Here is a 19,448-nt window from a genome sequence, read left to right as displayed (position 1 = left end):
AGACTGGCTTTGTTTTCCTTGGAACAGAGGATGCAAAGGGGAGGGAGAGTCTGATTAAGGTGTGCAAAATAGAGAATCATACATAGGATGGACTGTACAAATCTTTTCCCCATGGCAGAGCCGGCATAAATTTAAGATAAAAGAATAACGAAAATTTACAGCCCAGGAACAGGCCCTTCGGCCCTCCAAGTCTGAGCCAATCCAAATGTACTGTCTAAACCTGTCGCCCAATTCCTAAGCATCTATATCCTTCTGCTCTCCACCTACTTATGCATCTGTCCAGATGCATCATAAATGAATCTACCGTGCCTGCCTCAACCACCTCTGCTGGCAATGCATTCCAGATGCCCACCACCCTCTGTGTGAAGTACTTGCCGTGTGTATCCCCCTTAAACTTTCCACCTCTCACCTTGAAAGCATGACCTCTCGTTATTGAATCCTTCATGCTGGGAAAAAGCTTGTCTCTATACCTTTCATGATTTTGTAAACATCAATCAGGTCCCCCCTCTATCTCCTTTTTTCTAATGAAAACAAACCTAATCTACTCAACCTCTCTTCATAGCTAGCACCTTCCATATCAGGCAACACCCCCGTAAACCTTCTCTGCACCCTTTCCAAAGCGTCCACATCCTTTTGGTAATGTGGCAACCAGAACTATACACAGTATTCTAAATGCGGCCGAACCAATGTCTTGTACAATTTTAACATGATTTGCCAGCTCTTATACTCAATACCCCCATCCAATGAAGGCAAGCCTTCATGACCACTCTATCCACCTGTGCAGCAACCTTCAGGGTACAATGGATCTGTACTCCCAGATCTCTCTGCCCATCAGCTTTTCCCAAGGCTCTTCCGTTCATTGTATAATTCACTCTAGAATTAGTCTTGCTTAAATGCATCACCACACATTTGTCTGGATTGAAATCCATCTGCCACTTTTCTGCCCAACTCTCCAGTCTATCTATATCCTCCCGTATTCTTTGACAGTCCCTTATGCTTTCTGCTACTCCACCAATCTTCGTGTCATCTGCAAACTTGCTGATCATACCAACAGTGCCCTCTTCCAGATCATTTATGTATATTACAAACAACAGTGGCCCCAACACTGACCCCTGTGGAACACCACTGGTCACCTTTCTCCATTTTGAGAAACTCCCTTCAACTACTATTCTCTGTCTCCTGTAGCTCAACCATTTCTTTATCCACCTAGCTAGAACACCCTGCACACCATATGACTTCACTTTCTCCATTAGTCTACCATGGGGAACCTTATCAAACGCCTTACTAAAGTCCATGTGTATGAAATCAACAGCCCTTCCTTCATCTTGGTCATCAGATGAGGAGTAAATGGTTTGAAGGAGGTCTAAGAAAAAGATATTCTCACCTAGAGGGTGGTAAAATAGTGAATGCGCTGTGTGAGAGGGTAACAGAGGCGTGTGGGCATGTACATCTCAAATTTAAGAAGCAACTGAATGAGCACTTAAAATGACAGTGGCGTGAGCTATGGACTAAGTGCACATAAATGGTGTGAGCGTAGTTTGATGTTTGTTGGTTGGCATAGACATGTTAGACCGAAGGGCCTGCTTCTATGTTGTATGACTCTATAGAGGAATTGCCTTATTTGGGCACTCTGAAGTCGTTTGACAATGACATGGGCAGGGATCTGGTTAGAAAATAATGAGTATGTATTCAAATTGGTAGAAAATGATCAGTAGCAACCCTGAGGAATCAACTGATGTCTCCAGGTCACCATATTTAAATGTGTGGAGATACCGGTGTTGGACTGAGGTGGACAAGGTCAGATGTCACACAACACCAGGTTTTAATCCAACAGGTTTTCTGTGGAGAAGGGCATGGATACTAAATGAGTATTTTGCATCAGTGTTGGTTGTGGAGAAGGACGTAGAAGATATAGAGTGTGGGGAAGTAGATGGTGACATCTTGAAAAAATGTCCATATCAGAGAGGAGGAATTGCGTAGGGGTGGATAAATCCCCAGGGGTACCCTAGAATCAGGTGTACCCTAGAACTCTGTGGGAAGCTAGAAAAGTGATTGCTGTATCCCTTGCTGAGGTGTTTGGATCATTGATAGTCACAGGTGAGGCACCGGAAGACTGGAGGTTGGCTAACATGGTGCCAGTTTTTAAGAAAGGTGGTAGGAAAAGTCAGGAAACCATAAATCAGTGAGCCTGACATAAGTGGTGGGCAAGTTGTTGGAAAAAGTCCTGAGGGACAAGATTTATGTATTTTTGGAAAGGCAAGGACTGATTGGGGATAGAAAAAAGTGAGGACTGCAGTGGGCAGCACGGTGGCACAGTGGTTAGCACTGCTGCCTCGCAGCGCCAGAGACCCGGGTTCAATTCCCGCCTCAGGCGACTGACTGTGTGGAGTTTGCATGTTCTCCCCCTGTCTGCGTGGGTTTCCTCCCACAGTCCAAAGATGTGCAGGTCATGCTAAATTGCCCGTAGTGTTAGGTAAGGGGTAAATGTAGGGGCATGGGTGGGTTGCGCTTCGGCGGGGCGGTGTGGACTTGTTGGGCCGAAGGGCCTGTTTCCACACTGTAAGTAATCTAATCTAATCTAATCAAATCAGAGTCGAAAAGTGTGGCACTGGAAAAACACAGCAGGTCAGGCAGCTGATGAAGAGCTTATGCCTGAAACATTTACTCTCCTGCTTCTCGGATGCTGCCTGATTTATTGTGCTTTTCCAGTGCCACACTTTTCGATACTGATTAAGAATAGTCAACATGGCTTTGTGTGTGGGAAATCATGTCTCACTAACTTATTACTTCTTCAAAAAACTGAATCAAAGAGGATTGGTGAGGGCAGAGCGGTGGGCATGATCTATATGGACTACAGTAAGGCATTCAACAAGGTTCCTCATGGTAGACTGGCTAGCAAGGTTTGATCACACAAAATATAGGGAGAACTAACCATTTGGATACAGAACTAACTTGAAGGTAGAAGATGGAGGGTGTTGGTGGAGGGTTGCTTTTCAGAATGGAGGCCTGTGACTAGTGGTGTGCCATAAGAATCAGTGCTGGGTCAATTGCTTTTTGTCATTTAAATAAATGGTTGGGGTATGAACATGGGGGGTGTGGCAAGTAAGTTTGCATCAGATGTTGAGGGGTGACCTTTCAGATGTTTATAAAATCTTGAGGGGCATGGATAGGACAAATTGACAAGGTGGGGGAGTCAGGCCAGAACAAGAGGGCATAGGTTTAGGGTGAGAGGGAAAAGATTTAAAAGGGACTTAAAGGGCAACTATTTCACAGTAAGTGTGGTGCGTTTTTGGAATTAGCTACCAGAGGAAGTGGTGGAGGCTGGTACAATTACAACATTTAAAAGGCATCTGGATGGATATTTGAATAGGAAAGGTTTAGAGGGATATGGGCCAAGTGCTGGCAAAATGGAACTAGATTAGGTTAGGATATCTGGCTGGCTTGGACGTGTTGGACCGAAGGGTTTATTTCGTTCTATACATTTCTATGACAAGCTTTCAGAACACTGCCCCATCATCAGGTGAAGTCACCTCACCTGACGAAGGGGCAGCGCTTCGAAAGCTTGTGATTTCAAATAAATCTGTTGGACTATAACCTGGTGTTGTGAGTTCTGACCTTGACCATATTTTAAGATGCCTCAGCATGTCACCATAATTAAAAGTGACCTAGTTGAAAAAGGTGTATCCAACTTCGCTGATGCCAAACCAGTTTGCATAGTAACTAAGGAGAAGGAAATAGCATTTTTTTTGTGTATTCATAAGATGAGCATGTTGTTAATTGTCTTTTAGGAGTGCAGGTAAACTGCTTTCTTGTAGTCCATTTGTTGCAGGTATATCTAAAATGTCATTAGGGAGGAAGTTTCAGGATTTTCATCTTGCAGCACTGATGGAAATAGTGAAAAAGGTCTAAATCAGGATGCTGTGCCGGTAGAACAAAGGTATACGGGATACTGACTAGATTACTGGCACCATCTTGACAGTCTGTATGATTTTCATTTTGCGCTGTCATAGCAGTCTATCTTAGAGTAGCATACTTGATAAATTGATAGGGTCCCTTGGGGGAATCATAACTATTAGCTTATTTCATGCTCAAATGAGCTGAAGCTTTCAAATGGGGGTAAAAGCTTGCTTTGCCAAATTATAGAAGTCCTTCCAGCTTCATACAGATTTCAAAATGCATATTATAATCGTATTATCATTCCCACACTTCAACATTCTTCTTTTTGTGTTTTCCGCAGTCTTTGCAGGTATTATCTAAGGCTTTTGATAGCTACTAATTTTGTCAGTCCAGAAGTGTTTCTTTGCGAGTTCCCATTTTGATTGTTGGTTTGCTTATATATGGCTAAAGATTTAACGCTTACTTATTTAACCCCTCCAGTACCAGACTGTACATATCCTGGTGTGTATCCTTCTAGAGTGCAATGATTTAGAAGACGCAGCAAAGAAAATGTTGAGTGTGGTGCTGAAAAAGCACAGCAGGTCAGGCAGTATCCGAGGAGCAGGAAAATAGACATTTCGGGCCAGAGCCCTTCATCAGGAATAACCTTGGTTCAACAAGTGCATCATGTGAATGATGGGCACTGTGTGCCCCAATGTTGGGAGGAATTAATGTTTAATGTTGGGATTAGATGTCAAACAAAAGTGCTGATTGATCCTGGATGGCATCGATCTTTTAAAAAAAAGTTATGAAACTGGACTCATCAAACGAGAGAACCATACTCTTTTACATTTCTGATTTGTAGATAATGGATTCAGGAGATAAGTTTCCAGCCTCTGATCTTTCCTTCTGGTTAAGTTTCTAGTCTGAGATCTGTGCGGAAGAAAACAAAGTAAGAAGGAATGGAGCCACATCCATTGTGGATAATTCAGTAATTGCAACATCACTGAACACAACAAAGTAGTTAGATTTTCACTTATTGAAGTGGTCATTGTTTGATACCGGTGTGGCTTGCCTATAACACCGAAAGTTATTCCGGTTTTACTGCACGCAGTATATTGTTTCAGTATCTGAAGAGCTGTAAATTATACAGGAACTGCAGTCATTAGCAAACATCTCCACTTGTGAAGGGGAGATGATTGATAAAAGGTGTGTAATTTATATACATTATTTGTGAAGTTTGGATTTCAAAGTTGTGGCAAATTATTTTGCTTACTTTTGTAAGGGGTTTAAATAAACTTAGCCGGACAATCCTTTTATAGTGGTCTATTCTAATATGAATCAGAGAGCAGTTGATGATTAACCTCTGGAGTGCAAATGGAAGGTTGATACTTTGGGCTTTATGGCAGGGAGAGCAAACATTGAAAGACATTAGCTTAAAATAATCGAGGAATAAGTTTAGTTTAGAAATTGTAGATATTGAACAATTTCAGTGTAGTTCCAGAGAAGACCTAACTAGACCAGAGGCAAATATTGTTTCACTACTGTGAAGGAGTAGAGGACCATTCAGAGAAAGTACAATTACCTTGGGGTGAATGTTTCAATGGTGAAACCTTCAGATAGCAGCTTTTGCTTGGAAATTGACAGATTAGTCAAATACTGATAAAATCTAAGGTTTCCTTGTTGTGAGTATTCATCTTAGACAACATCACAGTTCACACTAGAAAGCCAAGGAGAAACAGTTGTGTTGAACTTAGACTTGATACAGAGGGGACATTTTTTTAAAAATTTGAATGCAAGTTTGTTTTCCTGTGCGTTTGAGACCTTTCAAACTGCGTTCTATATCTAGATGGCTTTTTTCTTTTATGCAATAAACTTACATACTATTGTTCAAGAGATTCTGCACCCTATATTTCAGTGAATGACCACCAAATTTTCAAATAATTTCTATGAAGCCAAGTTCCATTCTGGAATCTGACTTTACCAGAAGTACTATCATTTGGGATCATAACAGAAGCACTTCACTTTGCCTCTGGAATTCAGCTCTTTTATCCACATTGTGATAAAGTTGTAGAATCCTTAGAAGAGTATAAAGGAAGTAGGAGTATGCTTAAGAGGGAAATCAGGAGGGCAAAAAGGGGACATGAGATAGCTTTGGCAAATAGAATTAAGGAGAATCCAAAGGGTTTTTACAAATACATTAAGGACAAAAGGGTAACTAGGGAGAGAATAGGGCCCCTCAAAGATCAGCAAGGTGGCCTTTGTGTGGTGATAGGGGATGTGTGGGGGAGATACTAAACTAGTATTTTGAATCAGTATTTACTGTGGAAAAGAATATGGAAGATATAAATATCGAATTTAGGGAAATAGATGGTGACATCTTGAAAAATGTCCGTATTACAGAGGAGCAAGTGCTGAGTGTCTTGAAACGCATAAAAGTGAATAAATCCCCAAGACCTGATTAGGTGTACTCTAGAACCTTGTGGGAAGCTAGGGAAGTGATTGCTGGGCCTCCTCCTGATATATTTGTATCATCGATAGTCACAGGTGAGGTGCCGGAAGCCTGGAGGTTGGCTAACGTGGTGCCACTGTTTAAGTAGGGTGGTAAGGACAAGCCAGGGAACTATGGACCAGTGAGCCTGACGTCAGTGGTGACTCTACTTTCAAGGAGCTATGAACCTGCACTCCAAGGTCTCTTTGTTCAGCAACACACCCCATGACCTTACCATTGAGTGTAGAAGTCCTGCCCTGATTTGCTTTCCCAAAATGCAGCACCTCGCACTCATCATGGAATACAGAGAGAGCTAGCCATTTGGATACAGAACTGGCTCAAAGGTAGAAGACAGAAGGTGATGGTGGAGAGTTGTTTTTCAGAATGGAGGCCTGTGACCAGTGGAGTGCCACAAGGATCGGTGCTGGATCCTCTACTTTTCATCATTTACATAAATGATTTGGATACGAGCATAAGAGGTATATTTAGTAAATTTGCAGATTACACCAAAATTGGAGGTGTAGTGGACAGCGAAGAGGGTTACCTCAGATTACAACAGGATCTTGACCAAATGGGCCAATGGGCTGAGAAGTGGCAGATCGAGTTTAATTCAGATAAATGTGAGGTGCTGCATTTTGGGAAAGCAAATCTTAGCAGGACTTATACACTTAACGGTAAGGTCATAGGGAGTATTGCTGAACAAAGAGACCTTGGAGTGCAGGTTCATAGCTCCTTGAAAGTGGAGTCGCAGGTAGATAGTATAGTGAAGAAGGCGTTTGGTATGCTTTCCTTTATTGGTCAGAGTATTGAGTACAGGAGTTGGGAGGTCATGTTGCGGCTGTACAGGACATTGGTTAGGCCACTGTTGGAATATTGCGTGCAATTCTGGTCTTCCTATCGGAAAGATGTTGTGAAATTTGAAAGGGTTCAGAAAAGATTTACAAGGATGTTGCCAGAGTTGGAGGATCTGAGCAACAGGGAGAGGCTGAATAGGCTGGGGCTGTTTTCCCTGGAGCGTTGGAGGCTGAGGTTTACAAAATTGAGAGGCATGGATAGGATAAATAGACAAAGTCTTTTCCCTGGGGTGGGGGAATCCAGAACTAGAGGGTATAGGTTTAGGGTGAGAGGAGAAAGATATAAAAGAGACCTAAGGGCAACTTTTTCATGCAGAGGGTGGTATGTGTATGGAATGAGCTGCCAAAGGAAGTGGTGGAGGCTGGTACAATTGCAACATTTAAGAGGCATTTGGATGGGTATATGAATAGGAAGGGTTTGGAGGGATATGGGTCGGGTGCTGGCAGGTGGGACTAAATTGGGTTGGGATATCTGGTCGGCTTGGGCGGTTTGGACCAACAGGTCTGTTTCCATGCTGTACATCTCTATGACTCTATGACTCTATCTGGAGCTGAATGGCCCTGGTGGAATACAGACTAAGGATTAGTGAGCAGTTATAATTGAATAAGTGCTTCTTGATAGCACTAACACCTAAATAATTTCTAATCAACAGTTCAGAAATGCTATCACATGCTTCTGGAGCAGCTGAGACCTGAACTTGGGCTCCCTTGTTTAGAAGTAGGGACGCTATCACTATGCTACAAGAACCTTATTTGCTGACATCTCTTATTTTGTTGAAGATTGGCAGCAGGCTTGTGAAGTAATTGGTCAAATTGGATTTTTCTTGGTTTTTATGCAATTTTGTGATGTTAGGAAATGTGTAAGTGTGAGATGGAGTTCAATTTGATAAAGTGTGGAGTTATCCTCTGCGCATAAAACTGTGAAGTTATCATAGCTGTACCAAATCAAAAGGTTGCCCTCTCAAAGAGATGACTGACAGTAGTCTAACCTAAGCATTGCTATATCTCAGGCAAGGGGAAGAGGCTAAGGAGAGTCTTTCATGGTAACCTCAGCCGGTGAGGGAAATGAATCTAAGGTGTTGGCATCAATCTGCACTGCATCCAGCTAACTAAACTTTAGAGAGTAGTAGGGGTGTGGAACAGTCTGCCTGCAGCGGTGGTAGACTTGCCAACATGAAGAGCACTTAAATGGTCATTGGATAGACATATGGATGAAAATGGAATTGTATAGGTTAGATGGGCTTCAGTTTGGTTTCACAGGTCGGCGCAACATCAAGGGCTGAAGGGCCTGTACTGTGCTGTCATGTTCTAATTAACCAATATATTCTAAGTAATGAGGGACTTGAAACTGTGGAAGAGCTGGGAGATATTGGAATACAAAAATATCGAAGTGATTTAGAGCTGGTGGAAATGTTTAAAAACAATTTAAAAGATTAATTATTTAAGGTGCTGTTATATGTAATGTAAATGTTATTTGCAGTTATACAAAGTTTTGGTTGACCCCATTTAGAGTGGTATCTTTTGTTCTTTGTATTGCATCTAAGGAAAGATATATTGACCTTAGAGGGGGTTCAGTGCAGATTCACCAGACTGATACATTTATATTAAGAATTATATTATGGAGGGGAGGCAATGGCTCGGTGGTTTTAGTGTCATTACCACTAGACTATTAATCCAAAAACTTGATAAATATCCTGGGGACCTGGACTCAAATCTCACCATGGCAGGTGGTGGAATTTGAATTCAATTTGAAAAAATGGAATTAAGAATCTATGAATGACCTTGAAATATTATTGATTTGTTGGAAAAATCCATCTGGCTCAGGGAAGGAAATCTGCCATCCTCACCTCATCTGGCCTACATGTGATTCCAGAGTCATAGCAATGTGACTAACTCTCAAATAGCCTAGAAAGCCAATCAGTTGGATCAATCGCTACAAAGACTCGACAGAGAAATGAAACTGGACTGACCACCTGTTAAAGAACTAAGCATTGGAGAAGGTAATAGCAGAAACAGCGCTGTCGACCCTGCAAAGTCCTCCTTAATAACACATGGGGGCTAGTGCCAAAATTGGGAGAACTGCCTCACAGACAAGTTAAGCAACAGCCTGATGTAATAATATTCTCAGAATCATACCTTTCAGACGATGGCCCAGACATCGCCATCACCATCCCTGGATATGTCTAGTACAACTGACATGACAGGTCTAGGAGAGGAGGTGGCACTGCTGTATACGGTCAAGGGGTAGTTGCCCTAAGAGTCCTCAACATTAACTCCAAACCTCATGAAGTCTCATGACTTCAGATTAAACATGGGCAAGAAATGTTCCACTGGTTAGAAAGTACTGTCCTTCCTCAGCTGGTGAATCATTCATCTTGAACCACCTTGAAGGAAGCACAAGAGGTAGCAAGAGTATGACTGATTCCCCACTCAGAGTATCTCAGCGTCCAGCACCACAAATGGGTTGACAGCAGCACTACTGATTGAGCTATCAGGTCTTAAAGGGACAAGGTCTGCCGCCAGTGGTGAAGGAGCCAACGAGAGGGAAACAAATACTTGATGCTTGTCAATCTACCATTTGCAAGTGCATCTGACCATGACCAGATCAGTAAGAATGTGTGGTGAAACGGTTAAAAATTATGTCCCAATACATGTGTGAATCTAACCGGAATGGAGGTGTTGCTTAGTCCCGTGTGAATCTTATTACACACCTCCCCGTGTGAATCTTCTTATCTGTATGTAACCAGAATGGAATGTGTTTTTTAGCCTTGCTTTGCTGTTCACATGAATGTTTATATCTGGAAAAGAGTATATCAGCTGGAAAAGTCTCCAGTTCGGTGAGTCTGCTCCGGGGTTACGTTTAACCGCCGAGCGTGGGTTGTTGGCAACCGCTCTACGAGAACTGACGGCTCCCAGTTCCGGTAACATGTAGAGTGAGTATAAGCCAGACCCGGGAGTCTGCTCCGGGGTTACGTTTAACCGCCGAGCGTGGGTTGTTGGCAACCGCTCTACGAGAACTGACGGCTCCCAGTTCCGGTAACATGTAGAGTGAGTATAAGCCAGACCCGGGAGTCTGCTCCGGGGTTACGTTTAACCGCCGAGCGTGGGTTGTTGGCAACCGCTCTACGAGAACTGACGGCTCCCAGTTCCGGTAACATGTAGAGTGAGTATAAGCCAGACCCGTTGTAAGTATGAGACCTGGTTGTGGCGACGCTGCGGGGAATAAAATGCTCATATTCTAGCAGACTCGCCTCTTGGTCGTTTGTTCTGTGTCAGACTACTCTCCTACGAACCTGACCTTGAGAATTTTTTAAAACATTTTGGCGCTGCGAGCAGGGTCAATCGCAATTGAGGAGAGATTTTGATACAGAACAATGTTTTGGAAAAAGACTAAGAAACCAGAAGAACAAACTGTGGAGGTCCCGACCGTCCCGGGATGGCATGGACCGTGGCATGACGTGGCAGTTTGTTTGAGAAATGGTGGGGGGCGACCGGAGGAACCCCAGGGTCGCTGCTGTCCACCCTTGAGAGGATCCCAGTCCTGCCGAAGAACCCCTTGCCTGGGGTACAGCGGAGGATGTGGGCATGTCCAAAAAGCTGAAGCGGAGTTAACAGAATTGAATGGGATTGAACTGAACTGAACTGAGTGGAACTGAACTGAATTGAACTGAAGTGAATCAAATTGAACGGAACAAAATGGAACTGAGCTAAATTGAATTGAAATGGACGGAACTGAATTGAACACAATTGAATTGAACTGAACAGACCTGAACTGAGCTGAATTGAACTACACTGAATTGACTGAACTGAAATTAACTGAAACGAATTGAACTGAATTAAGCATAATGTAACACATGTATTGGGCCAAGCAGTGGAATGTGGTGAAATGGTTAAAAATTATGTCCCAATACATGTGTGAATCTAACCGGAATGGAGGTGTTGCTTAGTCCCGTGTGAATCTTATTACACACCTCCCCGTGTGAATCTTCTTATCTGTATGTAACCAGAATGGAATGTGTTTTTTAGCCTTGCTCTGCTGTTCACATGAATGTTTATATCTGGAAAAGAGTATATCAGCTGGAAAAGTCTCCAGTTCGGTGAGTCTGCTCCGGGGTTACGTTTAACCGCCGAGCGTGGGTTGTTGGCAACCGCTCTACGAGAACTGACGGCTCCCAGTTCCGGTAACATGTAGAGTGAGTATAAGCCAGACCCGGGAGTCTGCTCCGGGGTTACGTTTAACCGCCGAGCGTGGGTTGTTGGCAACCGCTCTACGAGAACTGACGGCTCCCAGTTCCGGTAACATGTAGAGTGAGTATAAGCCAGACCCGTTGTAAGTATGAGACCTGGTTGTGGCGACGCTGCGGGGAATAAAATGCTCATATTCTAGCAGACTCGCCTCTTGGTCGTTTGTTCTGTGTCAGACTACTCTCCTACGAACCTGACCTTGAGAATTTTTTAAAACAGAATGAACACCACGTAATTCGTGTGGAGACAATGTCCTGTTTTCACACTGTGAACACCCTCCATTGTGTTGTGTCACTGCCACCATGCTAGACTTTGAAGAGGTATAGAAACTCAAGAATGGGGAGCTGTAGGCCATCAACAGCAGTAGAACTGAATGCAACATAATCTGAAACCTTGCATATCCCCCACTCAACCATTACCATCAAGCCTGGTTCAATGCAGAGTGCTGGAGGACATGCCAGGAGTAACACCAGTTATACTTAAAAATGAGGTGTCAACTTGGTGAAGTAACAATACAGGCCTAGGTTGCCTCGATCAGCCTTGGGAAGTGCAGGGTCACAGGGAAAAGGTAGGAGCATGAGTCTGGGTGGTTTGCTCTCTAGACAGACCGTGTGGACTTGTTGGGCCAAATGGCCTGTTTCCACACTGTAGAGATTCTATGTTCTTAACACCCAAGAAACCTGACACATGCTAGAATAAGGCTGCCTGCCTGAATTGACCACATCCACAAGCATCCACACCCTCCACCGCTGGCAGTCAGTAGCAGCAGAGTGTGCTCTCTACATGATGCACTGCAGTGTATCTTGTAGATAGTATGCGCTACTGCTAGTGAGCGCTGGTGGTGGAGGGAGTGGATGCTTGTGGATATTGTGCCAATCAAGTGGGCTGCTTTGTCATGAATGGTGTCAAGCTTCTTGATTGTTGTTGGGGCTGCACTCATCCAGGCAAGTGGGGAGTATTCCATCACACTCCGGACTTGTGCCTTGTAGATGCCAGCCGGACAGGCTTTGAGGTGTCAGGAGGTGAGTTACTCGCCACAGTATCCATATCTTCTGACTTGGTTTTGTAGCCACTGTGTTTGTGTGGTGAGTTTCTGGTCAATTTTGACCCCCCCCCCCCCCCAGTGTCGTTTATTCGTGATGGTCATAGACTGACATTTGTGTGGTGTGGATGTTGCTTGCCACTTGTCACCCAAGCCTGGATTTTGTAGCATTTGACCATAGACTGCTTTACTATCAGAGGAGTAATGAATGGTACTGAATGTTGTCCAGTCATTGAACATCCTCACTTCTGACCTTATTATGGGGGGGAAGGTCATCAATGAAGCAGCTGAAGATGGTTGGTTTGGGGACCCTACCCTGAGGACCTGCAGTAGAGATGTCCTAGAACTGAGATGATCTACCTGCAACAACCACAACCATCTTCCTGTGTGTCAGATATGACTCCAGCCATCGAAGAATTTGCCCCCGGTGCACTTCAATTCACCGGTTCAAGAAAGCAACTCACCCCCACCTTCTGAAGGGCAAGTAGGCACTGACAATAAATGTGAGCCAGCCAGCGAATGGCTAGGTCCAACAAGTGAATAAAAAAACCATTCAGGCGACACAAACTAAATTGAGTGATGACAGTATTTATTTGAGGTCCTCAATATAAATCAAATCTTTAATAAGAAAAAAAAGCTATATCTTCTGGTAGATGAGTCCATGCTCAAGTGATGGAAACCTAAAGGTAGAGCTTATGGCATTCAGAGGTTAGGTCAGGAAGCACTTCTTCTCATTAAGGATAGTTAAAAATCTTCTGAATCCTGAGAATCCTTCGGAATGGCTGTGTAGGGTGGTCAGTTGAAAATTCCAGAAATTAAATTGATGACTTTTTTATTAGCAAGTGTGCAAAAGGACACAGAGTGAAGTCAAGTAAATTGATTTAAGATTCAAGTTAACCTTAAGCCATTTAACTAGAGGAATGCGTTTTAACAACTGAATGGCTTCCTCCATATCCTATGTTTCTAGGCCCAGTGAGCGATCTTTGCATGCCTTATTCCCAGGTCCACTGACTCTGTGTCTCTGCATTCCAGGATTTAAGCTTTCCTGTTTCTAACCTCATCCACGCATTTGTGATTTCTGCAGCTTCGTGCTCATTAGGTGCTGCATATGCCTCCATTCTCTTGACTCAAGATTATCTCAAAGTGCGCAAACAGTTTGGGAAACCTCTTGCCAGCAATCAGGTATGAAAGACCTTGTAATTCTTTGAGTGTTCTGCATGAGTGTGGAGTACAATCATTTGGTACTACTTTAAAGTTGCTCAGGTGGAGTAATCCCATTTCTAATGGAACAACACTGGATTGAAAATGACGTTCAGAATGTAGCTATTCAAAGCTTGTACTGAAGAAAATGCAGTGTAGCTGCCACATTAGCTCATTAGAGCCAAGTGACATCATGCAAAGTAAATTAGGAAGAACAGTAGTGATTAAGCAGACTCTCCATTTCCTTGACTATCTCCAATACCACACAGAGGAGGGCTCAAGGAGGAGCCACTTCAGAATTGAATGGAATAAGGACTGTTTGTGGAACCTCTTGTGGAGTATCCTAATTACATCAGTTTAAAACCAATTCAATTAAACCACAGTATTTCTGTTACGTTTTGTCAATAAATATATTGTCAAATTGCTGAAACTCTAGTTCTGTCAAAAGGGGAAAGAAGAAATTGTAAGAGTTAAGTTGAGTGAACCCTGACCTGTGTGATGATTCAGTGTGAAAGCACCTGGCAGGTTAAACAGACAAGCTACCTGCTGTGAATGTTAATAAGATTGTCATGGAATCCCTACAATGTGGAAGCAGGCCTTTTGGCCCATTGAGTCCATATCAATACTGTGACAAGCATCCCACCCAGATCCACCCCCTTAGCCTAACCATGTAACGTTGCATTTCCCATGGTTAATCTACCTACCCTACACATCCCTGGACACTATGGGCAATTTAGCATGGTCAATCTACCTAACGTGTACATCTTTGGACTCTGGGAGGAAATGTATGCAGACACAGTGAAAATGTGCAAATGCCACACAGACAGTCATCCAAGGCTGGAATTGAACCGGGGTCCCTGGAGCTGTGAGGCAGCAATGTTAACCACTGAGCCACTCTGCTGCCATTTGTCCTGAGAACTACCCAGAGGCTTGAAGGTGGAAATTCTCAGCACACCAGCTGGGGATTTCAAATTTGGTTAGTTAAGTTAATTGTATACATGTGGTATGAAAGCTTTTTGTCCGTAATGATGACCATGAAATAACTGAGTTGTGTTAAAAAGCATTAGGTTCACTAGTAAACTTTCCTGATATGTGTGTTATATATGTATTGAGCATCTTTGGCACTCCAGTGCGCAATTCTAAGTCTACCCATATATATAAATGAGTTGACTTATAATTGCTCACTGGAGTGTCAAGCAAGATGCTCAACTGTCATTAATAAGAGATGACCTAATTGAAGCTTACAGGTTGATGTAATGGTGGCCGTAGAGGTGTGTGATAACATCTGTGAATGGGTTGATTGGATAAAAAGATTGAAACAACTCCAATTCGTGGGAGGCTTGACAGGATGGATGTGAAGGGGATGTTTTCTCTTGGCAAATCCAGAACCAGAGGACAAAATCTCAGAATAAGGTGTCTGAGATTTAAGACCGTGATGAAGAGAATTTCTTTTCTCTGACAGGGTGAGAGAAAGAAATCTATGGAATTCTTTCCTGGAGAGAGCTGTCAAGGCTTCATCACTAAATATATTCAAACACAGATTTTTAATCATGGAAATCGAGGGTTATGGGAAAAAGGCAGCAAAGTGGAATTGAGGATTATCAGAGTAGCCATGATCTCATTGCATGGCGCAGCACACTCTGAGCTGAATGACCTCCTTTTGCTCTTGCAACTTAAAGTCTTGTACCAAACTACTGTCAATTCACGTTGCAGCTGTACAATGCTCTGGTGCGGCCATACTTGGAGTATTGCGTACAGTTGTGGTCGCCACATTACAGGAAGGATTTGGAATCATTGGAGAGGGAATAGAGAAGTTTTACCAGGATGTTGCCTGGTATGGAGGGAAGGTCTTTGAGGAAAGCCTGAGGGACTTGAGGATGTTTTCATTAGATAGAGAAGAAGGCTAAGAGGTGACTTAGAGGCATACAAGGTGATCAGATGGTTAGATGGGGTGAACAGTGAGAGCCTTTTTCCTTGAATGGTGATGGCTAGCACAAGGGGATATAGCTTTCAATTGAGGGATGATAGATATAGGACAGATGTCAGAGGTAGGTTCTCTACTCAGGGTAGTTAGGGAATAGAATGCCCTGCCTGCAACAGTAGTTGCTTGCCAAAATTAATGACATTTAAATGGTCATCAGATAAACATATGGATGATAATGGAATAGTGTAGGTTAGATGGCTTTAGATTGGTTTCACAGGTTGGTGCAACATTGAGGGCTGAAGGGCCTGTACTGTGCTATAATGTTCTATGTTCAACAAGCTAAATAAGAATAAAATTGAATTGGCAGTGTCCATCTGAGCATATTTTGTGACAAATGCTCAGTCAGTCCTGTAAAGTCTTGCTCACTATTATCCGGGCACGTGGGTCAGATTTGGGAGAGTTCTCCCTCTACTGATGGCATACTATAGCTGCATTTTATGCCATTTACGAGGTACACTACAGCAACTTACCAAGCCTCGTGGAACAACCCATCATCTCAACCATTTGGAAAGGTAAAAGTAGCAAGTGTACAGGAACATATAACCTGAAAGTTCCCCTGGTTCACACATGATCCTGACTTGAAAGTGTACCACTGTTTCTTCAGTTTTCCTTGGTTTCAACTATGAAACTTTATTTCTCGCAGCATTGTGGTGTACCTGCATCAGGTTGATGACTGGATAACTGTTCGAGAGACATGAATCACATTTCATCTATTAACTGGGGAATATTTTAGTGACAGTAATTTGAGGGAAAATATTGCCTTTGTTTTAAAGGCAAATTGTGTTTGATTAACTTAATATGAATCCTTTGGTGCAGTTGCTTTGAGCGCTGCTGAGGGTAATGCAATTAAGTTGTGCACAGAAACTTTATAAAGACATTTGAAGATAATACCATGCAACAAGCGTGTTTGCAAAACAGAGTTTCATTGATTTAAAGAGATGGTGACAACGTGTGTATAAATTAGCTAGGTAGAGAAAACTGAAACCGATGGTGAACATTTGTTTCTCAGAAGTTGACAGCGTGCCCGAAGGGTCAGTACTAGGATTGGGGCTTTTTGCTTATGTAGAACATAATTTTGAAGTTTGCAGATGACATGAAACTTAGAAATGCATTAAGTAATGGGGAGGATAATAATAACTTCATGACATAAGTTATGAAGTGTGCAAGCATAGCAGATCTGTTAAAAATCATACAATACCAATTATAGTCAGGTTTAATTGGAAGCACTAGCTTTCGGAGCGGCGTTCCTTCATCAGGTGGTTGTGACAGCATCTCCAAATCATAGCAGATCTGACTTAACATTTCACACTGATCTGTGCTGTGTTTTGGTAGGAAGAGTAGAGGCAAATGTAAACTAAATGGTTATAATTTAAAAATAGTAAGCAGGAATGGTATGACTAAACAAGCTGGAATTGTTGGTCTTGGAACAGAGAAGATTAAGGAGAGATTTGATGTAGAATTATTCAAAACAAAGAAATATCTAAATGGAATAAGATAAACTATTCCCAGTGACAGACTCAAAATTAATATAATTAGCAGAAAAAAAACAGAAATATGAAGAAATAATGGTTGGATTGTACTGTGCTTTGAGCTGGCAGAAGTTAATTTCAATGATAACCAGCAAAAAGGACCTGGATAAATGGCCCTTTGGAGAACAGAAAGTTGCTCATCATTTGGGTGTGAAATGCCCTTGGAACTTAATTGAAAGCACAGTTTGTAAGATTTTTTTTAGTTCATGGTCTGATTGCACTGTTGTTCACTTTTGTTGCATTTCTCTTGCAGTACCTGCAGTTTAAACTGGCTGAAATGGCGACTGGACTAGTAGCAGCTCGTTTGATAGTGCGTAATGCTGCTGCAGCTCTCCAGGAAGGTCGACAGGATGCAGTAGCCCTGTGTGCGATGGCCAAACTCTTTGCAACTGATGAATGTTTTACAGTAAGTATCTAGTATCCTGTCAGCTCTTCCAGTCTTAGTGAAAAAAGAACAAAGGATTAAACATGGTTCTCGCTGGACATAAAAGTGGCATCAAGGCCTCAGCACTGCATCATTTCATGTTCTAGAGAAGTATTTAAACTTCTGAAGGAAATAAAAACCAAAAAAACTGCACATGTTGTAAATCAGAAAAAAAAATAGGAATTGCTGGAAAAGCTCAGCTGATCTGTCAGTATCTGTGAAGAAAATCAGAGTTAACGTTTCAGGTTGAGTGACCTCCTGTCCTAAAGAACGGTCACTCGACCCGAAACGTTAACTCTGATTTCTCTCCACAAATGCTGCCAGACCTGCTGAGCTTTTCCAGCAATTTCTGTTTTTGTTTCAAAATTTCTGAAAGGTTCACTAAGATGAGTAGCAAAGGATTAACATTGCTTTCTGTGGAAAGCATTCAGTGATGCTATTATTAATTTGAAATGAGAATTGAGAGTGAGGATAGAGAGTTTAGGAAAAATTCCTTAATGCTAAAATCTGTTGGAACTTGCAATAGAATAGGGAAAACAAAATGTGTGAAAGGGAGTACTGGAGGTAAAGACCATATTGTATTTTAAAGAAAAATGAGATAACTAAATAAAAGTAATTTATCAGACTACGGGAGAACAATGTGCAGTAGCATTTAATTTTGGATTACCAAAGTAAGAGTGCAGTAATAATGTGCTATCTCCGGTACTGTGAACCTGTCGATTCATTTCATTATATAAAGTAATTCATCAGATTTTGGGGGAGCACAATTCAGTTAGCTCACAGCAGAAGTGGTGAGTCATCGTCTTGCAATGCTGTAATCCATACAATAAAGGTACATCTACAGTGTTAGGTAGGATACTCCAGGATTTTGTCACAACTTAACTGGAAGAATATGCCAAAGATCATAGGGTCATTCAGCATAGAAGTAGGCCCTTCTGTCCACCATATCTATGCTGACTAACAAACATCAAATTGGATAGTGAGGAGGGCTGTTGTCGGCTGCAAAGAGACTTGGATAGTGAGGAGGGCTGTTGTCGGCTGCAAAGTGACTTAGATATGATGCAGAGCTGGGCTGAGGAGTGACAGATGGAGTTCAACCCTGCCAAGTGTGAGGTTGTCCATTTTGGAAAGACAAATAAGAATGCGGAATACAGGGTTAACGGTAGGGTTCTTAGTGAGGTGGAGGAACAGAGGGATCTTGGGGTCTATGTTCATAGATCTTTGAAAGTTGCCACTCAGGTGGATAGAGCTTGTAAGAAGGCCTATGGTGTATTATCGTTCATTAGCAGAGGGATTGAATTCAAGAGTCGTGAAGTGATGTTGCAACTGTACAGGACTTTGGTTAGGCCACATTTGGAGTACTGTGTGCAGTTCTGGTCGCCTCACTTTAGGAAAGATGTGGAAGCTTTGGAGAGGGTGCAGAGAAGATTTACCAGGATGTTGCCTGGAATGGAGAATAGGTCGTACGAGGATAGGTTGAGAGTGCTAGGCCTTTTCTCGTTGGAACGGCGAAGGATGAGGGGTGACTTGATAGAGGTTTATAAGATGATCAGAGGAATAGATAGACAGTCAGAAACTTTTTCCCCGGGTGCAACAGAGTGTTACAAGGGGACATAAATTTAAGATGAGGGGTGGAAGGTATAGGGGAGATGTCAGGGGTGAGTTCTTTACCCAGAGAGTGGTGGGGGCATGGAATGCGTTGCCTGTGGGAGTGGTAGAGTCAGAATCTTTGGTGACCTTTAAGCGGCAATTGAATAGGTACATGGATGGGTGCTTAAGCTAGGATAAATGTTCGGCACAACA

At 42.6% G+C, this 19,448-nt stretch overlaps 1 protein-coding gene across 3 annotated transcripts in view; it reads left to right on the top strand.

Moving 5' to 3' along the window:
- Positions 1–19,448, top strand: part of acad8 (acyl-CoA dehydrogenase family, member 8) — a 119,751-nt gene that overhangs the window by 66,109 nt on the left and 34,194 nt on the right. For all 3 annotated transcript variants that reach the window (XM_087976540.1, XM_043676960.2, XM_087976541.1), the window contains exons 8-9: positions 13,593–13,690; positions 17,475–17,627. In XM_087976540.1, the coding sequence (XP_087832666.1) occupies positions 13,593–13,690; positions 17,475–17,627 (251 nt within the window). The remainder of the gene's footprint in view (positions 1–13,592; positions 13,691–17,474; positions 17,628–19,448) is intronic.

Source organism: Chiloscyllium plagiosum, unplaced genomic scaffold, assembly GCF_037043375.1.
Source record: "Chiloscyllium plagiosum isolate Xiang-an unplaced genomic scaffold, Cpla_swu_hap1 HiC_scaffold_29, whole genome shotgun sequence".
NCBI lineage: Eukaryota > Metazoa > Chordata > Chondrichthyes > Orectolobiformes > Hemiscylliidae > Chiloscyllium > Chiloscyllium plagiosum.
The sequence above is the reverse complement of the archived record's forward strand: the minus strand, read 5'-3'. Positions and strand labels throughout refer to the sequence as shown.